This window comes from Miniopterus schreibersii (assembly GCF_964146895.1).
Source record: "Miniopterus schreibersii genome assembly, chromosome: 15".
NCBI lineage: Eukaryota > Metazoa > Chordata > Mammalia > Chiroptera > Miniopteridae > Miniopterus > Miniopterus schreibersii.
The window spans coordinates 20591338-20611478 of NC_138115.1; the positions used below are offsets into that span (position 1 = coordinate 20591338).

Sequence of the window (20141 nt, forward strand, 5' to 3'; positions counted from 1 at the left end):
ACCACTTGCTTGGTGATCAGTGTTGGTCTGGAAGAAAACAGTTGAATTTTTCAATTTAGTCTTGAGCTCCTTTGAACATCTGGAGAAGGAGAAGGACATCAAATAGGGATTCTTAAATCCTTGGGGCCTAAACTACCCAAATCCTGACTTCATGGCAGACAAACTATGGAGCAGTGGTGAGGATGAAGGCTGAACATCATTGATTCTCTACTGACTTCTTCCACAGAGGGAGATAGTCACACCCTGAGTTGATCATAGGCCTGGCTGTTAAGCTCGTGGGGGCATTAGAAGAAAGATCAACAAAAATGGGGAGGGACAGGGATGTTGACCTCTACTGAGCTGAAGGCCAACTCTATTCATTCCACCCAAGTCAGGGTCGCGATTAAGGGCATGGAAATACACCAGTTGGAAGGAAATGATACCATGGACTAGCCAGGTTCTAGAGCACATTCCTGGACCAAAATTCCTAGACGTTATACTTCCAAGGAAGTTAAAAGTCAAGTCTGGGTGGGTCCAGACGTCTAACTCTCTTTTCTCCTTGTGGCTGGTTAGACTTGGTAGCATCTCAAGAGAAGTCAGGGCAGTTATCCAAGCTGGTCCCTACAGGAATTTGAGCTCCAAACTAGCTTTGGTTACCCTGGAGCAATAGAGCAGAGACTCAGATATGGGCTTGGAGGGGAGGCCTGTGTACCCAACCCACCTAGGCCAAAGAAGTTTTCCACGTGGAGATTAGCTCATCAGACTTCTACATTAGGGTACTGAGCCACAGCTTCAGGACAGGTATTCATTTCCCAGCGAGTGGCCTCTATCATCTATTTCCCTCTGGACCCTCTTAGGAAAGTGCCAAGCACCACCTGGACAAGGGAAAAGGCTGGGGTCAGGATCCAAGGTCTGATATCCTAAACAAAGACCCAATTTGTTACTACCCCATTTACATTTCTATCCAGTCATGGGAGGAATTCCTCTCAGGGCTCAATATCCAAAAAGGTTTAGCTTCTATTGAAGAGTTGGAAGTGTTCTCTTAAAGATACTATTAAACTTTACATTTTTAGAGTCAGTGCCTTATCCCATTCTGTTAAGATCTCTCTGCTTCCTGGTCCTGTTTGCCACAGAATGTGCTGTTTCTCTTAATGGTAATCACTGTTTATGGAGCACCTACCATGTGTCTGTTCTGACCTGAATGCTTTACAAAAATGCCTAAGGGAGGTATATTGTTCCTGTTTTACAGAGGTACAGAGAGCTGAGCTTCAGAGAGGTTAAACAATTTGTCCACAACTAGTAAGTGGCCCAGCTGTAATCTGAGCCCAGATCTACTGGACTCCAGAGCCTGCAGTATTTCTTATAATTGTGATTATTAATAATGATAACTAACACTGATTGAGTCCTTACTAAGTGCCTGGCCCTGTGCAGATGGCTTTACGTGCATTATCTCATTTAACTACCTAGATAACTCTTTGAGACTGGATTATTATCTTCACTTTACAGATGGGGAAACTGAGGCTCACAGAGATTAAAAGACTTGACTAAAGTCACATAGCTAGAAAGTAGCAGAACTGGGCTGCAAACCTGGGGCGGTTTGATATTAACAACCATGTTCCCAATTACTAAGCCTGCCTGCTTGGTTTTCTGACATTCTCAAACTGGATGGGCATGCTCATGTCCTCATCCAAATATTCAGCTGAAACACTGAACAGAGCTGAGCCTCTGAGCAGGCCAATAAAGGCTTCACCTATGCTAACAGCAGTCCATGCAACAATCACCACTTTTTTCAACAATTATGAACCCATCTAATGATGCCCCTGGGCTGACCTGTGCTTAGGGAACTCATGCAGGAGAGGGAGAAGAAAGTGCAGCTACATGGCAGTACTAGAGAAGGGCCCAGAGGCCCAGCGCTGAGATTGGTTCCCTCCTTCCAAACTGCAGGACTACACCAAGGCTGTTTCTAGGCTTGGCCCCAGTCCTTCCCCCACCCACTCAGAGGATAATTATTTGGGTCTTAGAGGTACAGGAGCCCCCAAATTGAGCCTCATTCAGATAATCCTTCCAGTTTTATCAAGCAACTGGCCATTTTCCCACTTCCAGGGGAAATAAGGGACTTTGTGGTTTACCGGCCACAGTCTGGGGTAGAGGCCAAAGAGGGTCTCTGTCTGAGGAGACTGGAGAAGGCTTATTCCAGGGTTCTGACAAATAAAGGAAACTGGTGATCCAGGGGGCATTTCTGTTTCTTGGAAGACTTTTCTCCAGGAATATCAGGATTTGTCTTTTCTCAATCCCTTTTCATTCATCTTGCCCTCCTGGAACCAGCCATCCAGCCTTTGACAGTAATGAGAATGGAGAGATGTGGCTCTGCCTCTTTAGGAAACTGGGCAATTAAATTTTCCTTAATGAAGTTCTTTACTTTCTCCCAACAATATCATTTCTGTTTTGGACTTAGCTGATTTTTTTTTTAATTTCTTTAAGTAGAACTAGAAGGCACTATTTCCTGGAAGAGCACCTTAATATTTTCATAAACCTAAACCTAACTGTGCATGTATTTTTCTATGCTTGATAGCTATTCCAGAACTTGCTTTGAATGCCTCCTGTGTGGCAGGCACTGGGCACAAGAGTTCAAACGGAAAAAAGAAGGCCCCTGCACTTAAGGAACTCGCAGGGAGACAGACACATAAACAACCCCACGGTAATAGCAGCATGCCTGGGGAGGAGCTAGGCAAAAATAGAAATAATTAACATTTCCGCACAACTCTAGAGTTTACTTTCTCACACACCACCTCATTTGATCATCATGGCAACTAGCCTTTAGGGTAGATAATGCCTCATTTTACAGATGAGGATGCAAGGATGCAGAATGGAGACGTGCCTCACTCAAAAGACAGATCAGAGATGGAAAAGCAGGTCTTATGACTCTAAATCCCAGACTCTGGACACAGTACCACAATGGCTCCTGATTTAAGCCCAATAACTTAAATGGTTGGGCTTGACTATTCCACCCCTATACCCACCTCTTAGAATTTTAAAAGAGCAAAGGAAAGAAAACACCTTCCACGCTGCATGGGGGGATAATCCAGTAAAGTAATACAGTTAATATCAGCAATCATTCTTACAATACATAATGAACACCACAAGATGTTAAGCAAAACTTAAAAATCTCTTGCTAATATCTCCCTCCCTCCTTCCCTCCCTCCCTCCCTCCCTCCCTTCCTTCCTTCCTTTTTTTTCTTTCTTTTCTCCTATAGTTCAGCTGATGTCTGAGCATCCTCCATAGCAGAAAAATTTGTCAACAAATTCTTTACTTTTATTGTCAACTTGGTGGGTTTTTAAGTTAGAAAAGTAATCACACTCATTATTTTAGAAGTCAATCAAAATGGAAAAATATAAGGGGAAAGGTCTTTCCACTGTTTCCTGTCACTACCATCCTGCCCCCAACTGACTCTACCCCATTCCTAGTCCCCAAGAGAAAGCATCATTATCAATCAGTAAGAACTATCAGACTCTTTTTTATACACACCCAAGTACATAAAGACACACATTTTTTTATTTTAAAAAAACAGGATTGTAACACAGATACACACACACATACACTGAGAGTTCAGGGTTTTGTTCCCTCATTCATCAGTAGTCTACATGATTACTAAGTGTTCTTTTGCATTCAAAAAGGATATACAGTCAAGTTGGGGAGTGTTTACTATAGTCCAAGCCCAAATATTTCAAGTTCATGAAACCTGGGGCACTTGTAAAATACAGGTTTCCAGGTTCCACTCCCAGAAACACTGATTCAACAGGTCCGGGGTGATGCCCCAGAATCTGAATTTATTATAAATTCCTTCTCTGTGATTTTGATGCTGGTGTCCCAGCAGCCACACTGGGAAAAACCCTGAAGCAAACAAAGAAAGCATCGTGCCTGACTAAGACTTAGTAGAACCTTCCTTTCCCAGCTGCCCATACTGGCAACTCCACTTCTACTGATGGTTTTTTAATACTGCCCATCTTCCTCTCCTTTCCAACCAGGTACACTTCTAATGCTTCACCTGTAAGCTCAGGCTCACTGTCCAGGACTCTGAATGCTGGTGACTCACTCTCTTACTGGTTTAACTAACATTTTCATTGTTCAGTGAAGGCTCCTATATGCCAAGCAATGTGCTGGAAATTCTGATGTGTGTTATTTCAACTAATTCATACACGCACGCGCGTGCACACACACACACACAAAGTGAGCTATTTTTATCCCATTTTTTCAAATAAGGAAACTGATGAGGTATTATCCTTATTTTTCTTATCTTTCTTAGATAAGAAAAGACTTATCCAAGGTTATTCAGCTGATAAGCCAAGACTCAAACCCAGGTCTGTGCAATTCCATCCAGAGGATACCCCGCCCCCTGCCATATCACAGCTGCCTCCTTTAACAATCCATATTCTTGTCTCACTTACTTTCTGTGACTTTAGCATAACTCTATCCAACCAGGATGGATTTCTATCCTCTTCAGTTGATCCATGGCTTTAATTTCACCTGAAAAGCACTTATCCCATGACTGTATTTACCGTCTTGAGTAAAACTATTATAAAATTCCTTTTCTGAAACCATTTCAATCTTTTATACCAGGAGTTGTGTGTTTCTCTTAGAAGTACCAATCTTCCTGACCCCTTAAATATTTTGATGGCTTCCGACCCTTCTCTAAATGAAAAGATGGTTCTGTCTTGGTCCTAAATAGCTCAGGAAATAATGGTAGTGGAATAATCTTGGCCAACTCAGCTTTACAGATCAATATCAGAAATTGCCTACAGCATTTTCAACTATTTATATCCATTTGCTATAAGTTCCTCCAAGAACTCTGTACCACCCTTTCATAACACTAAACATTTTTGTAATTACAAGTTAAAATTTGTCTTCCTTCTTTGGAGTCAGGGAACATAGCAGGAACTAATAAATATTTGTTAAACTAAATCGAAGTAAACTGGCCCACCACGTTCTCAACATTTCTTTCCCACTCTTCCCAATAGCATAACAATTCTGTGTTTCTGGCAGAGAGCAGTGGGGCCTTTGTCATTTTTGGCACAGAGTTTCAATGACAATATTATGCCAAGTATAAGATCCAGCAAGACAGTATACTCAGGGTGGGGCCTGAAGGAGGAGGATTGGGCCACAACTAAAGCCCTAGATGAGCTGAGGGTCAATAGACAAACTCAAAAGACCACAACCAAGCAAAACGTCAGAAGTCCAAGTGGTCAGGGGAGGAGGTCAAGGAGCAATCAGTTACCAGGTGTCAGAAACCAGGGACAGACTTTTTCTGCCTCAGTTTCCCTAAGATTATATATCTTCAGGAGATCCAAAAATACTGTCTGGAGAGGCCACTGATCAAAATAAAGACCGTGTAAAATAAAAAGTAACATACTGGCCAACTCTGTTTGGAAATGTCCTACTGGGACAACAGTTGGAGAGCAGTCATGCTGCTCAGCCAGTCTGCATTCTTTAGTACAAATAAAATCAGAGAGGCGACATCCAATCTTTTGTGTCCTTGAAGGTGGCAAAAGTGTTTCATTGGTATGTGCCTGTCATGTCATCTCTCTCTCTGGTTCCTTTTAAGGCACTCTAAGCTATGGAAGGTCCCCCTACAGCACTATCTCCTCCCTCTACTCTCCAATCTTTCATTAAGAACTTTGCATGCCTTCAGGGCTTTCTGTCTGACAAAAAATTGGAAAACGTGCTGATCTATAGTAAATGGTATTCTGAAAATACCCTCACCAACCATTATAAGCCAGGGGAGAACAGGTTACCACTGCTGGAAACAGATTAGCAATCAAGAATCCCAAAAGTACCACTGATGACCAGGAACTCCGGCAGAGAACAGCAAAGAAAGGTAAACCAGAGGAAAGGTGCCAGCAGAGAGGGTAACCTGTTGCTGAGGCTAAATTCTTTGCTTTAGACAAGACTCTCTTTTTATATATATATATTCTTATTGATTTCAGAGAGAGAGGAAGGAAGAGGGAGAGAGAGATAGAAACATCAATGATTTGAGAGTCATCAGAGAGTTATTGATCCGCTGCCTCCTGCATACCTCCTGCACACCTCCTGCATGCCTCCTGCTGGGGATCGAGCCTGCAACCCAGGCATGTGCCCTGACCAGGAATCAGACCGTGATTTCCTGGATCATAGGTTGATGCTCAACCGCTGAGCCACACAGGCCGGGTGACAAGACTCTCTTTTTAGTACTTCCTGTCAAAGGCAGCAACTATTGCCTGGATACCAACAGGGAAATGAGACTATAAGGGACTGAGAAGGGGAAAAATTTTAGCTGAAAGTGGCTGGAACAGATGTGGGACTGGGGGAAGTTCTTGATGAGTGAGCTCAGTTTCCCCCAATTTTATACAAATTTGTGAGGACAGAAGTGGCCAACACAAGCCAGTCACCACAATCCCCCACCCTAAAGGACCATCCAAACACATGGAAGATAATGCTTATTTACTGATGTTCTTACTTGACACCATCTGTTTATTTTTAGGCCATACTCTGTCTCTTTCAAGGCCTAGGTCTACAGGCCTATGATGATTTATCAGCTTTATTTTTATAACTTTCCATAAAAGATCTATGATACCATTTTTTGTTACACAAAGATATAAAACAGATTTAATACAGAGATGGAATCTGGAAGGTAATATATTGAATGTTTATTGTGGTTATCTCAGGTAGTGGCTTCTAGATTCTTTTTTTTATATTTTTCTGTACTTTTGAAACTTTAATAATAATGAGCATGTACACAGCCATAATCAGAAAAAAAAAAGTTTTTTTAAAAAAACACACTCATCCAAAGACTCCTAGGATCCAATGGTTAGAAAAGACCTTCAAGCTCCTCTCATTTCAAATCTCATCTCCCATCCTCACTCCATTCTACCTACTCTGAATTTCAGTCACATCAAACTTCTCACCATTTCCCAAGGCCCTTTCAAGACCCCCATGCCTTTGTACATGCTGCTTCCTCTTCTGGAAATGCCTTTTACCACCTTGAGAGCTTCTACCCATCCTTCCAAATCCTACTCAAAAGTCCTTTTTTCTATAAGAACTTCTCCAGCTCTCCCAGGCAAAGCTGTCCATAGTGTATGGTTGCAGTATACTATTCCAGTACTTACTGATTGTAATTGATTAATCTCTTTTGGTAACTATCTTTCCCAGAAAACTATTAGTCTATCAAAGACAGGGATGAAGACTATATTTTACCCGTTCTTGTGTCCCCGTATCAGACACATACTCAACTAACAAAAAATAATGGATTCCCTGCAGTATCCCTGCAAGTGATACCTGGTCTCTCTATCTCATTCCCCTCTAAGCCATCAACTGGATGGCTCTGCATAGATGCAATTGTCCCTTCTGTGGATTCATCTTCCTGAATTATTTCTTAGTCATGGTTTGGGGAAAGCCTAGATCTGCTTCATTATGTGCCTCTAGGCTGCAGTTCGTAGTCCAATCCCATGCACCCCAAACCAAAATATCTACCACTGCTTGTGTGCAAAGTCCATCACAAGGATATCTATGCTCATTCATTCATTCAACAAATATTAGGATCACCTGTTATATACCAAGTGCTATTCCAGGTGCTAGCAAAACACAAATGAAGATGAGAAACTAAAGTCTTATTCTTACAGACTTTCAATTCTAGTAAAAAGAAGAAATAAACAAAGACGGGAAAATATATAGCTATAAGTGCTCTGCTGAGAATTCATGTCAGCAGACCCCGTAGTTACTCCACAGCTACTTAAGACTGAGTGGTCAGGAACTGACATGCAAGCTGAGAGCTGAATACCAAAAAGGAGCAGTCATGTGACAATTCAGAAGAAGAAGATTCCAGAAAGAAGGAAAAGCTAAGTGCAAAGGCTCAAAGCAGGTCCAAGTTTGGAGAATTCAAGGAATCAGGAAAGTGGACAGGTAAGGTGGCCAAGGTAAGCGGAGCATGGTTTTGTAAGCCGAGCTAGGGTTTTGGATTTGGTTCTCATGCAGTGAGCGGCTACTGGAGGGTTTGGAACCCAGGAGTGCCATGATTAGATTTAAACTGTGTAAGGATTACTGCTGGTTGCTGTGGGGAGAACAGACTATGAGGACAAGAGAAGAAGCAGGGAGACCATGTAGGACAGTGTCTTTCAATTGGGGTCTATTTTGCACACACACACCCAGGGAACATCTGGCAATATCTGGAGACATTTTTGGTTGTCACAATTTGGGGAAGGGGAGCTACTGATATCTAATGGGCAGAGGCCAGGAATGCTGTTCAACATCCCACATTGTGCGGGACACACCCCCCACAACAAAAAATGATCCAGCCCAGAACATCAGGAGTGTGGAGGTTAAGAAATTCTGAGTTAGGAGGATGTTGCTATGGTTCCAATAAGAGGTGACAGTGACCTGGGCCAGGATGGTGTAGATGGAGAAGGGAAGAAACACACTGCAATTAATATTTTGAAATATTGGAGGTTTTCTTCCATATTTTCTTAGACAGGGAGGGCATTCTACGTTCATTGCCTCAGGGACAATAATAGAAAAACTCAATTCTTGGCTTTTGACTTTCCAGAGCCTAGCCCTCAGGGAGAATAAAATGAAATGTGGACTGTGGACAAAAGCTGTGAGAGAATGTTGAATGACTAAGTGCCGGGTTATCAGCCCTCTCATCCCCCTTTCCCCTTCCTGCCTCACACATGAATAAAGATTTCAGGGAGTCCCGTGTATGTAGATTTTATGCATCTATAAGAAAATAACCTGCACCCTGGTCACCCCAAACAAGCCCAGGGCAAGAGGGTGATAAGGGAACCCCTTATAGATTTGCAGAATGTGAGAACAGAGAGGAGCTGGGCCACTTCCCCAGGCAGACCCCAGGGAGGACTGAAGGAGAAGTGAGTGCTGGGCATGGCATGAAAGGCCTGAGACAAATGTCCAGTCCCTCATTGCCAGCAGGCCATGCGAGCCCCAGGATGACCCCTGGTGCCTGCAAATCACATGGAAGGAGCTGAAGAGGGGACTTGCAGAGGAGCCTCGGGATTTGGAAAAGGAGGATTGCTGTCACAGAGAATAGATCAGTAGTGCCAAACCAAACAAATGTCCTCGGTGCTGCCGCCATCAATCTGCATTTGGGACACAACACTGAAGAGAACCAGATAGGAAATCCCCAATTGATTCAGATTTGTTGCTGCCACCTCCAACAGAATAGAGATGTGAAATGGAAATCAAGTTACAAAATATAAAGAAAAACATATTTCTTGTGCACCTGGATTAGTGACTGAGATCTGCTCACTCGGAGGTGCAACGGGCCATGGGTTTCTGTGTTCATCTGCACCATTATCTTCTGGCACCAACTGTGCAATCCCAGGGGCAGCACCAAGGTCCATTCAAGGCCCCCTTGAACACTGCCCGCAGCCTAGTGCACCCCCTTACTGTCACGCACAGATGGGTACATGTGTGCATGCCACGCATATTGATCAGGGGTGAGCTGTCACCAAATTACCATTTAAATCAATGGTTGAGCGCTCTGTAATTGGAAATGTCAAAACCCACATTTTCTAAGTGACCTTAAAACAGCACACTGATATCACTTAGCTGAGCTGCATACGCATTTGTTTTACCTCTTCCCCTCTTCAAACTGTCCTCTGAAAGAAGTATAAAAATTAGGGAAATGGGCAAAAAGAGAAAGAATCTGGATAATCCGCAAACCATGTAGCCTGACATTTTCCAAAATGTAATCTTAGGAACAGAGTCTTCAGAGATGTTCCATGAAAAGGGTCTATAAGATGAAATAAGTTTGAAGAAAGCCCATGATCCCTTCTTGGAGATTCACTTAACACATTCAAGGTTCCCAGAAGTACTGTGGGAAACAAACTTATTTCATTCAATTTATGCTAAAACGTCCAAAACCTATTTGACCACAAAACTATTTTTTTTCACCCAAAGCTTCTTTATATCCAGTCTCACAGAATACATCTCAGAGGACACTACTCCAAACATAAAATGAAAAAAAAATATCCTCAGGTGAGGATAAAAAAAAAAAAAAAAAAGGTCAACCCCTGTCACCTACAAGGAAGGGACCAGTTTCTGAACCAGTCTAACCTCTTCTCCTCCTGATCTCTCCAATCCTTACCCCGTCATATACTTGCCTCATTCTGTTTTCCAAGGTACCACTCAGTTCTGCCTCCCGGCAACATGTCCTAGTGGGCCAAAATATTTTATAAACACCAACAAGCCATCAGGAATGAAGCATCTACAGGTGAAACCACCATCAGGGCTTGCCCCACCCACCGGAGCAATTCAACTCCATACATTTATTGATCGCCAATCAGATGCCAGATAGGAGGCCACAGCAATAAACCAAGCAGATAGAGCTTTTGCCCTCGTGGAAATATGGTCTAGAAGTGTCTGCTAGCCAGAGCCCTTCTCTGAACATCAGTTTCCACATCTGGGGAAAAAAAGTGGGAGAGTTGGATTAGAAGACACCTAAGATTTCTGTTTCTATATTTCCAGGTTGGTGGAGGTAGATTTATCAGCCTCTGTCAAGTCTACAGGGGTTTTTCCAGTCGGCTAGTTCTCCAAAGATGACTCCCTGGGGTAGGAGTGAAGGGACCTGACACAACTAGGGGACATCAAGTGGGGACTAGGAGAGGTTGGATAAGAAGGAGTGTGAAATTGTTAGAAAGTGTAGGAAGTCAAAGATTAAGACCCATCCCAGACTGGCTCCCCAAGGAAGAAACCCTGGGGTTTCAGAGCCACATTGCCTTGGTGTGTGCATTGTGCCTCCCAGAAGTCAAGAAGACTCTGGTTTACACTAGCTCTGCCACTGTTTGCTGTGTAATCTTATGAATTTACTTTGTTTCCCCAAACTTTAGCCTTTAATCTATAAAATGGGACTAATAATGACTATCTCTCAGAATTATTGAGATCACAAAATGAGATACTGACTACATGACTGAGACCTAGAGCTAAATAAAAAATAATTACCTCCCACTGCTAAATAAAGCTGTATAGCCTGAAGCATGTCTTATAACAATCACTAAATGAATGGGAGAGTGAATGAATGAATGAATGAATGATAGAGATTTCTGGAAAGGAAAGGTCATCCCTAACATATAAATGTTAGTGGGGAAAACTCCAGAAATGGCCAATGTAGAACACCAGGTCCAATGATTCCCCCAGAGTGGGAGGCACCTGAAATACAGTGCTCCTCAGCCACACCCCACCCTGACTTTGACAAACATCAGCTCATCAAACATTCCCTTGGCTTTCAACATATCAGCCTTCACCAAATCCCTACTAATAAACATCTCCCCTATCAGGGACAAAGAAGGGAATTCAGCAAATCATGAAGAATATTTCTTTTACCAATAAAACCCCTGTTTTCAGTTGTACAGAAGGTATGGGTGTTATCATAAGATAAATGTTTGTGTCCCCCCTCCCCAAATCCAAATGTCAAAGCTCTAACCCCCAGTACGATGGTATTTTGGGGTAGGTGGGGCCTTGAAAGGTGATTAGGACTAGACGAGATCACGAGGGTGATGCCCTCCCAGTGGGATTAGTGCCCTTATAAGAAGAGAAAGACAGAGAACTAGAGCTCTCTCATCACACACCAAGGAAAGACCATGTGAGCACACAGCAAGAAGGCAACCATCTACAAGCCAGGAAGTGAGCTCTCACTAGGAATTGTGTCTGCTGGCACCTTGATCTTTGACTTCCCAGCCTCCAGAATTGTGATAAATAAATGTCTGTTGTTTAAGCCACTCAGTCCATGGTATTTTGTTATAGCAGCTGGAGCTAAGACAAGCTACAAAGAAAATAACTGCTTGAGCCACGAGTTATAAGAGTAAAACTTCTTATCAGCCATTCCCTCAACCAATCGTGTGTTAAGCACATTGGGAAACAAAGATCAACGTAAGTATTTCTGCCCCTCAAGAGTTCATAGGCAAAGGACTAAACACAAGATTGTAATAAAGGATAGTAAGGCTCAGAATAGAAGGCCAGATGTGCGGGAACCACTAATTCTACCTAGGAGAGTTAGGAAGACATCATGAAAGAGGGTATCATTGGAGCTGGCATTAAAGGATGGTTAGGAGTTGGTGAGACAAAAAGAGGAGGGATGAGAGGGAAACATTTTAAGCAGAACAAAGGCACAAACAGGGAAAGATTGGGAGGTAGAAGAGGATATGTAAAATTCAGAGACAATGGATTGATCTAATGTGGTTATAAGAGCATAGGCCTATTATAGAGAAAACACCTGAAAATGAAACAGGAAAACTGGCTGAGGCCCCATCACCAAGACTTTATACAGACTTCACCTTGTAGGCCAGAAGTTGCAAACTGGTGAGCCATGAGCTCAAACTGTCCTGCTGACAAGTTTGTTCAGACACTGCAGTGTTGTGTGTGTGTGTTGTTGTTGTTTTTTATCTGAGCTGCCATTTAAAAATCAGGAGATTGTCTTCACGGCCTTGGATTTGGCAAAGAATTCTTAGATGTGACACCAAAAGTATGAGGAAAAATTTTAAAAATGAATAATCTGAACTTCACAAAAATGAAAAACTTTTGTGCTTCAAAGGACACCATTGAAAAAGTGTAAAGACAACCCACAGAATGGGAGAAAATATTTGCAAATCATATATATCTGATAAGGGACTTGTATGAAGAACATATAAAGAATGCTTACAGTTTAATTTTAATAAGAATTTTTTAAAATAAAAATCAGGTAATTTTGTTTTAAAATCACTAAATGAATGGGAAAGTGAATGAATGAATGATAATGAAGATTCCCTTGAAACACTGAAAGAACTGACCATTCTGGGCTCACATTTCATGGCCATAACAGACTGAAGCTGAGCAATGGCTGCCTCCTCTAGGTGAGCTTCCTAATTAGCCACAGTCCCCATGACTCCCCATTGCTTCCCCAACCCAGGCTGCATTCCCATTGAATCCTGTTGAAAGCATCTAAGGGTTCTGAAGGAGGTTGTCCAATCACTCTACTGCACACTCTTTAAAACTGAGCCATCTGGTGCTCAATCAGAAGTTTTTTGTGTTTTGTGTTGTTTTTATTTTCTTCACTGATTTTATCACCATATTCCAAGAAAATTCTTAGGAAGCCAAGAATGTATCATATACTTTGCATCTCTCGCAACACCCAGCACAAATCTAAGAACAAAGTAGATACTCAATGTTTACTGAATGAATGCATAAATGAATGCATTCTCTGTAATATTCTTCAATACCTGCTTTTCTTCCCCAAAATTAGAGTTTTGCTATTAAGATAGACTAAAATGATTAAAGGTATGTAATAAAAAATAAAACACTAAAGTCAATCACTGCATTTCTATTTCAATTTTCCATTAGGTTGAAATGGAAATGGGAATTCTGAATAAATGTAGAACAGACCATTATGTCTGACAGCAAGATGAATTAGAGCCCAAGATACTGAAAACGCATGCAAATAAGATTACCAAACACTATCAGTGGTCTTTGAGGGAATTGTGAAAAATAGGACAGGTGCCAAAAAGCTGTAGATGGGCAAATGTTCTAATTTCAAAAGGGGAACAAGTTATAACTTGCCAGTTCCCGGCTAGAGAATATGATGTCACTCTCAGGCAAGGTTCTTGAACAGATTTGTAAAGGGACATTTGTGAGCACCTCAGACAGGAAGTACTGTCCATTTGGAGCCAGCACAGGGTCACTAAGAACAAATCATATTAAATTCATTTCATTTTCCTTCTCTCTGATAAGGATCCTAGCCTAGTGGTTTGAAGAAATATAGCAGATATAAATATATATAGTGCAGTGACGGGTGGGCAGTAAAAAGGCTAATTCAACCCTTGAGCTATATTAATAAAAGCATTACATACAGCATAAGAGACGTGAATAGTTGTTGTCTTTCTCTGATCACATCTAGAGGATCTCATTTAGAACTCAGTACCACTCTTGAAGAATGCTTTTGATAATATCCTCTTTTGGAAGTCTATTTGGCAAAACCTCTTTAAAAGCATAAAGCTCTCATCCAGATTTCTGGCATCTGTTGAAAAATGGAAAGACCTGGCTGGCTTACATTTTTAAATGGTCAACTGGTTGAATCCAGGTAGTTGACATGAGAGTAAAGGACCTGTGCTCTCTGGCCCATCATAATCACCACCACCCCTTCTTATGTTGCCCTCGCTGAGGTAGTGGACCAGTTGCCACAAATCATCTTCCTTGTCCATCATCACTCATTTATTCTACCTGCCAACCACCCAGCGGCACTGGAGTTTGCAACCCAGGATACAGAAGATTCAAAGGAGAGTGAAGATAAGCAGCAGTGAAATACTGTAAATCAGCAAAGGAGGATAATCATAGTCCAGGGGCTATGATCAGTCTCCAAACATCCAATGGGCAGTGGTGGGGAAGAAGCATCTTTCTTGTCCTATGAAGCCCCAAGAGGCAGATATTGTAGAACCAATAAATGGATGAGAGACTTATTTAACCTAACCACTTAAAACAGCCAGAGCGGTCCAAAGATAGAGTATGTGGGCTTTGGAGGTGGTGAGTTCCCCATCACTGGAAATGAGCAAACATATGGTATACTACTGCATTGCAGGTATTTAATCAAAGGAATTCAAGTATCTGATGAAGCAAGAGAAGGCATGAGTCTGAAATTTTTTACAACAGGAAGGAAAACTGCTTTAAAACATTCCCTTTGTTAGGTTAATTAATTCTTCACAAAGAGATAAAAGAGAGTACATTTACAAAGAACTCAGTATCATATTTAAAAATCAAAAGTTCCCCTCACAGAATTCACAGAGTAAAAAATATGTCTAACTAGATGGGGTATTTGCAACAAATTGGTCAAATGCTACCCAGGGAAAAAGGTAACTGGCATCAGGCATTATTTTTAGTGATTGGTCAAACATTCTTCAAAGGCAAGCAACAAAGGCAAGGGATCAAAGAGGGAAGACAATGGAATGCCATCAAGAGGCAGCCAGCCCCACCACAAAACTGCCATCTGCTACTGACATCAACCCTTCCAGGGGCAGTTGCCGGCAAACTACGTACCAGGGAATACTGGGCCTGGCAGAAAACCAGTTGCCTTCACATTTCCAGTCTTGTGACCTTGGGCTAGTCATTAAACATTATGAAGCCTCAGTTTCCTCATCTCTAAAACTGAGTGCATATGAACACTTTCTGTACCTGTGTAGACCAAGATTAGTGATGTCTGGTAGTGAGCCACAGAAACTGGAGAGCCCTGTACACACAATAATTATAATGATGATGAACACAGAATTATTGAAAGAAAAGATTCCAGATGGTTTGGGGCACAACAGCATCCTGGCCTTAATCGTGTGGGTGTCAAAGCTATAGGAATAAATTTAAACTCCTGTAACTAGAATGCAGAGGCGTTTAGAGTCTGAAGAGACAAGATCATTTGGGCAAATTTCCTGCTGAAATGCATTACCTTGTACTTGCAAATTAGTTGTTAAAATAAAAGGTGAAATGTAAAGAGTAAAAGAATCAGCCAGAGCAATAAATGCTTAACAGATCTTCCAGCAAAGTTCACGGGCCCAGTGGTAGCAATCCTTCAAAGTTATCAGCACATTTCCTACCAAGACAATGCTTATAAAAACCCCAGCCTGTCCAAAACTCAGCATCCTCTTCTCTATTATGGCATTTTTCATTGGAACCTCAGTTTTAAAAAAAAAAATCAGACCAATTAGTCTTAGAAAACATAAACTCCATAACTGGGCTTTTGTATTGAGTAGTCAGGTGAATTCAAATCTCTGACCAGGGCTTGTTTCTAAATTTTCAGCAAGGCTGAAACATCATACGTCACTGTTTTCTACACTGAACTGAAAACTAAAAGGGAGACCAGAGGGTTTTCTGCTTATTTCACCCTGGGGTCTACCCAGAGGTGATTAGCATGCGAGGGTCGACCAGAACTAAAAGGAACAAGACAGTTGGCGAGACTGGAAAAAAACCAAAGCTCTCCCCTGATGACTGCTCCCCTCCCAAAGTTTCCCAAGCATCTGAAGCGTGTACAGCAGCTGTGACTGCCCAGCCTCCCACTGTTCCTGGGGAGGTGACCGCCTTCCTGGGTCACTGAGTCTTTAGCTGCAGCAGCACCTAGAAGGTGTGGCAACCTCAGATCGCCTGAGCTCCAAATAACCAACTTGCTCAATAGTCCACTCATCACCTCAAGGGGAGGCATCAACATTCACTGAAGATGTATTCTGTCTTTACTCTTTCTATGACAGGCCACAACACACCCTGTGTCGCAGCAAGAACTGTGACCAGAAAGAAAACAGTTGCTAAAAGGGGCAAGCCCTGGCTTCCCTAAGGGTGGGTACAACCTCAGAGAAAGGGTGAGCATGGTGAATGGTGCTTTTAGGTTTTCCTTGCCAAAGCTAAGCCTAGAGCTCCTGAGGGTGGGAGAAGCCTGGCCTGAATGAGGGTTCCGCCTGCATCTGTCTAGCGATTGTGTCCAGTGTCCTATTTCGCCTTGCTAGTGTGGATTTAGGAAGCGGCTTCTGAGAGGGGTGTGTGCCCAGTGGCACCAAAGCTGGAACAAGCAGCCAGAGGTCATCTCACCCGCCTAGCAGGTCTCCCCTGGCACCACGAAAGCCAGGCAGCGCCTACCAGCCTACACAGCGCACTGAGCTGTTGCCTTTGAATGAAAGCTGATGACCCTAAACACTAGTGCATGAAAGGTGACTGGGGCTGCACACTGCAAGAGAATACATTTTCTGCACCAAGCTCCCTCTTTATACCTAGATGCCTGCGTTAGTTTGGATCAATATGCACCGTAACAGCTAATCCATTGCAACCCAGGCCAGCCAAGAGACTCCGACAAAGCAGTGCAGCCTCCCTGAGCTACTTCCCTATGCACATGCATGTGAATTCCAGCCCAGAGAAAGGCGCAGAGGCAAAGCAACAACATAAAGGAGAAAGAAAAAACATAGCAGACCATAAAAAATAGAAACCATGTTAAGGGACTTTTAGGAGGGGGAAGGTGTGACTGTCAAAATGGCCTTAGAGTGACATGTCACAGCCAAGATGATGGAGTATCCAAGACACTCCTAAAGCCGGGGTCGGATTCTCCTCGCACACCTGCAATGCAGTGATCGCTGCCGCTCCATAATCCATACACCCAGCACCAGCGCTCTCTGCAGTTGAAACCAGTCTGGACTTGTACAGCTGCCACTGTTTCTCCTCACAATAAGATTATTGATGCATAACAACATTTCATCATGGCAGGGAGGAAGGGGGGGAGCCAAAGCAAGGGAATAAGGAAAGGGGGGGGGAGGCATGACTCCCCAGCCCGCATCTCACCTTTTATTTGGGCTTCATACTCAGCAATGATCTCTTTGTCTTTCTTGAACTTAGTTTGAGATGACATCTTCCAACGTGGCCAAAGGCACTGGCAGGCTATTTAATTTATTTCTCCTTTTCTTCCCGTATTCTCTCTCAAGCCCTGGTAATCACACGGCTCTGGTCGATTTCACAGGTTTAGGGGCTAATCTCTTTTACTTGGCTGCAGAGCCAGGAGAAAAATCCCTCTCCTTCTGGAAGGAAAATTCTCTTTACTCGCCGAAAAATGTCTCTAGTCACTTGGTCTGGTCACCTCCTCTTGCAAAAGAAGAATCACCAACCAAGGAGCACGGTAACCTGCCCCAGATTTTCAAGGTTTTTCTTACAAAAAATAATAATCAAGAGCACTCGCTCACATACACACACACACACACACACTCTCACGAGTGCACTCGCACACTCATCTGGACACACACATACACAAAGTCACAAGGCACACGCGCGCGCGCACACACACACACACACACACACCCTCCCTCACTCACACCCACTCACCCGCTCACACACACACACAAATACACATCCAGGAGAGGTGCGGCGCCTCCTCGGTCGTGCAGTCAGCCCCTGGCTGGCTTTCCAAGGCTCTGCTAAGGAGATGGTCAGGTTGCCAAAGGGCCGGTCATCTCGCATCCTCCCTCCCTTCAGCGCCTCTGGTCTGATGTACAGTGAGGATCAAAGCCAGAAGAGCGAGAAGGAAGTTCTCCTGCTGCAAGGCTTAAGCTCTGGTGAACCCGGAGCTGGACTGCTCGCCCTGCAGGGCTGGCTGAGCACTCCCCCACCAACCTCGCCCTCGTCACTAAGCTCCACCTCCCGGATTTTATAACAACTGACACATTGTAGCCTACAGGAGAGCAGAACTCACTGCAAGCAAAAAAGGGGAAGAGACGCTCACAAAAGGGAAGGCAGCAGGAAAAAGAATAGGGCTAGGAAGGTCAGAGCGGCCCCTGTAAACTCCTACCATTAGCAGTAGGATTAGGGAATTTTATTCCAAAATCTCTAAAAGGTCCACCTTTTCTTTGCACCATGCAATTTATCCTATTTCTCAAAGCAACAGCTATGTGACAATTTGTCACTCTGTGGAGATTGTCTAGCAGAGTCAAGGGGCTGGCCCATGTAGGCAAGCTCATTAATATTTGTTCAGCAAATTGCAGGGTGGCAGGGACAATGTCAGGCATTTCAGACATGCAGCTTTGCAAACCCACTGAGGGCAGGGACGCTGGAAACACCCAGCTGCCTCCGTCTCTTGCTGGGCTTTAGGCAAATTAATTACTCATTGAGCCTCAGTTTTCTCACCAATAAAATGGGCTCTCTGGGAGCTTTTTCATTCTGTCTTTCAACAAATATTTATTGAAAGCTTACTATAAGTCAGGCATTGTTCCAGGTACAGGGATACAGCAATGATCAAAATAGAAAAAAAAAATCTTTGCCCTCCTAGAGCTCCAAGGTCTCCACATCACACAACTCCAAGAATTCACCACATTAATAAAAGCAGCCCAGTGCAGAACTCGGAATACAGTGCGAATGGTGCCTCCTGGAGTTGTGCAAGGCAAGAAGCCCTGGAAGGGGCAGATGAAAAATAAACAGAGTAAGAAAATTATTAGTATGGCAGAAGATGATAAATGCTATGGGGAAGAAAATATTGCAGGGTAGGGGATGGAGGAATGATGGAGGAGTGATGCAGGAATGATGGAGCTCTTGGGAGCCAACAAAAATATAAAGCCAAGTTTAGCACAGTGCCTGGCACATAGGAAGCACTCAATAAGAGATAGCAATTGTTACTGCCCCATGATATCCCCCAACAACCTAACAACATAGCATAAGTATCCCTCTTTCACAGATGAAGGAATAGAGGCACAGATAGGTTCACCAGCATGCAACCCTAGGCTGTCTGACACCAGATTCTGCCCATGCAAATGCTCAAAGTCTCCTGCATTCTACTGGAGAGCTGAAACCCATTTCACGTGCCATTAAGGTAGAATAAGATTGGAAAATGAAATCAAGCACCATATAGGGTCACTGACCATTGGAATTTCACATATTAAGATTATCATTAACATGCATTATCCTGAGAATGGTAGTTCCACAAATTTCTCAGAATAGTCTTCCCTTTGACTTTTCTGAATATATAATAAATTACTTGACTCAAGTTCAGAAATGAATAGATTATCCATGCCAATCCATTGAGGCTTCCTAGAGAGGGTGGCAGTTGTAATGGGTTTCCCCAGACAGGCATGGCTAGGGGGTTGTGGGCAGCAGGGCATTCCTGTGGAGCAAACAGTATGAGCTAAGGTCTACAGATGGGAACGTACAGGACCTGCTTGGAGAAAGCACAGGGAGAAGTCCAGCTGTTGAATCACAGGGCTTATTCCAGCTTTGTGCCCAGAGACAGGAGGTCACAAAGTTCATACGTCACAACTGGCCCACAGTCATTGCCATCACCCCCCCCCCCCACCTCACCCTTCCCACGGGCATACTCAGGCCCTCTTAGGTTCCCCTTTGGACTGGTTTAAAGCAGAGAATACCACACATGTTACTTAAGAAAGATGTGCTCAAAGATTACCATTCCTGCCTCAAGCCTAGACTCTCAAAGAAAAGTAGGAGTTAGCACTGCACACCTCGGCATGTAGCAGACTGGATCCCCTACCTGGCTCTGCCACTGATCTGCTCTGAGAACTAGAGCAAATGACTTAACCTGCTTTTTGCCCATTTGAGGCAGGAACAAGTAAATGTCAGCTATTCTCTTCATTACTAAAATTTCAAATCCACAAATATCTCTGGGAGACGCATGTGTAGGGCACTGAGCCACAGG

General features: G+C 43.3%; 2 protein-coding genes across 5 annotated transcripts in view; one reads left to right on the top strand and one right to left on the bottom strand.

Annotated features, from left to right (window-relative positions):
* The window catches only part of SRGAP3 (SLIT-ROBO Rho GTPase activating protein 3), a 218864-nt gene extending 200748 nt beyond the window's left edge, over positions 1–18116 (bottom strand). For all 4 annotated transcript variants that reach the window (XM_081160007.1, XM_081160010.1, XM_081160008.1 and 1 more), the window contains exon 1: positions 17294–18116. In XM_081160007.1, the coding sequence (XP_081016133.1) occupies positions 17294–17360 (67 nt within the window). In that variant the 5' untranslated portion in view covers positions 17361–18116. The remainder of the gene's footprint in view (positions 1–17293) is intronic.
* The window catches only part of THUMPD3 (THUMP domain 3 tRNA guanosine methyltransferase), a 188941-nt gene that overhangs the window by 74462 nt on the left and 94338 nt on the right, over positions 1–20141 (top strand). The window lies entirely within an intron of this gene.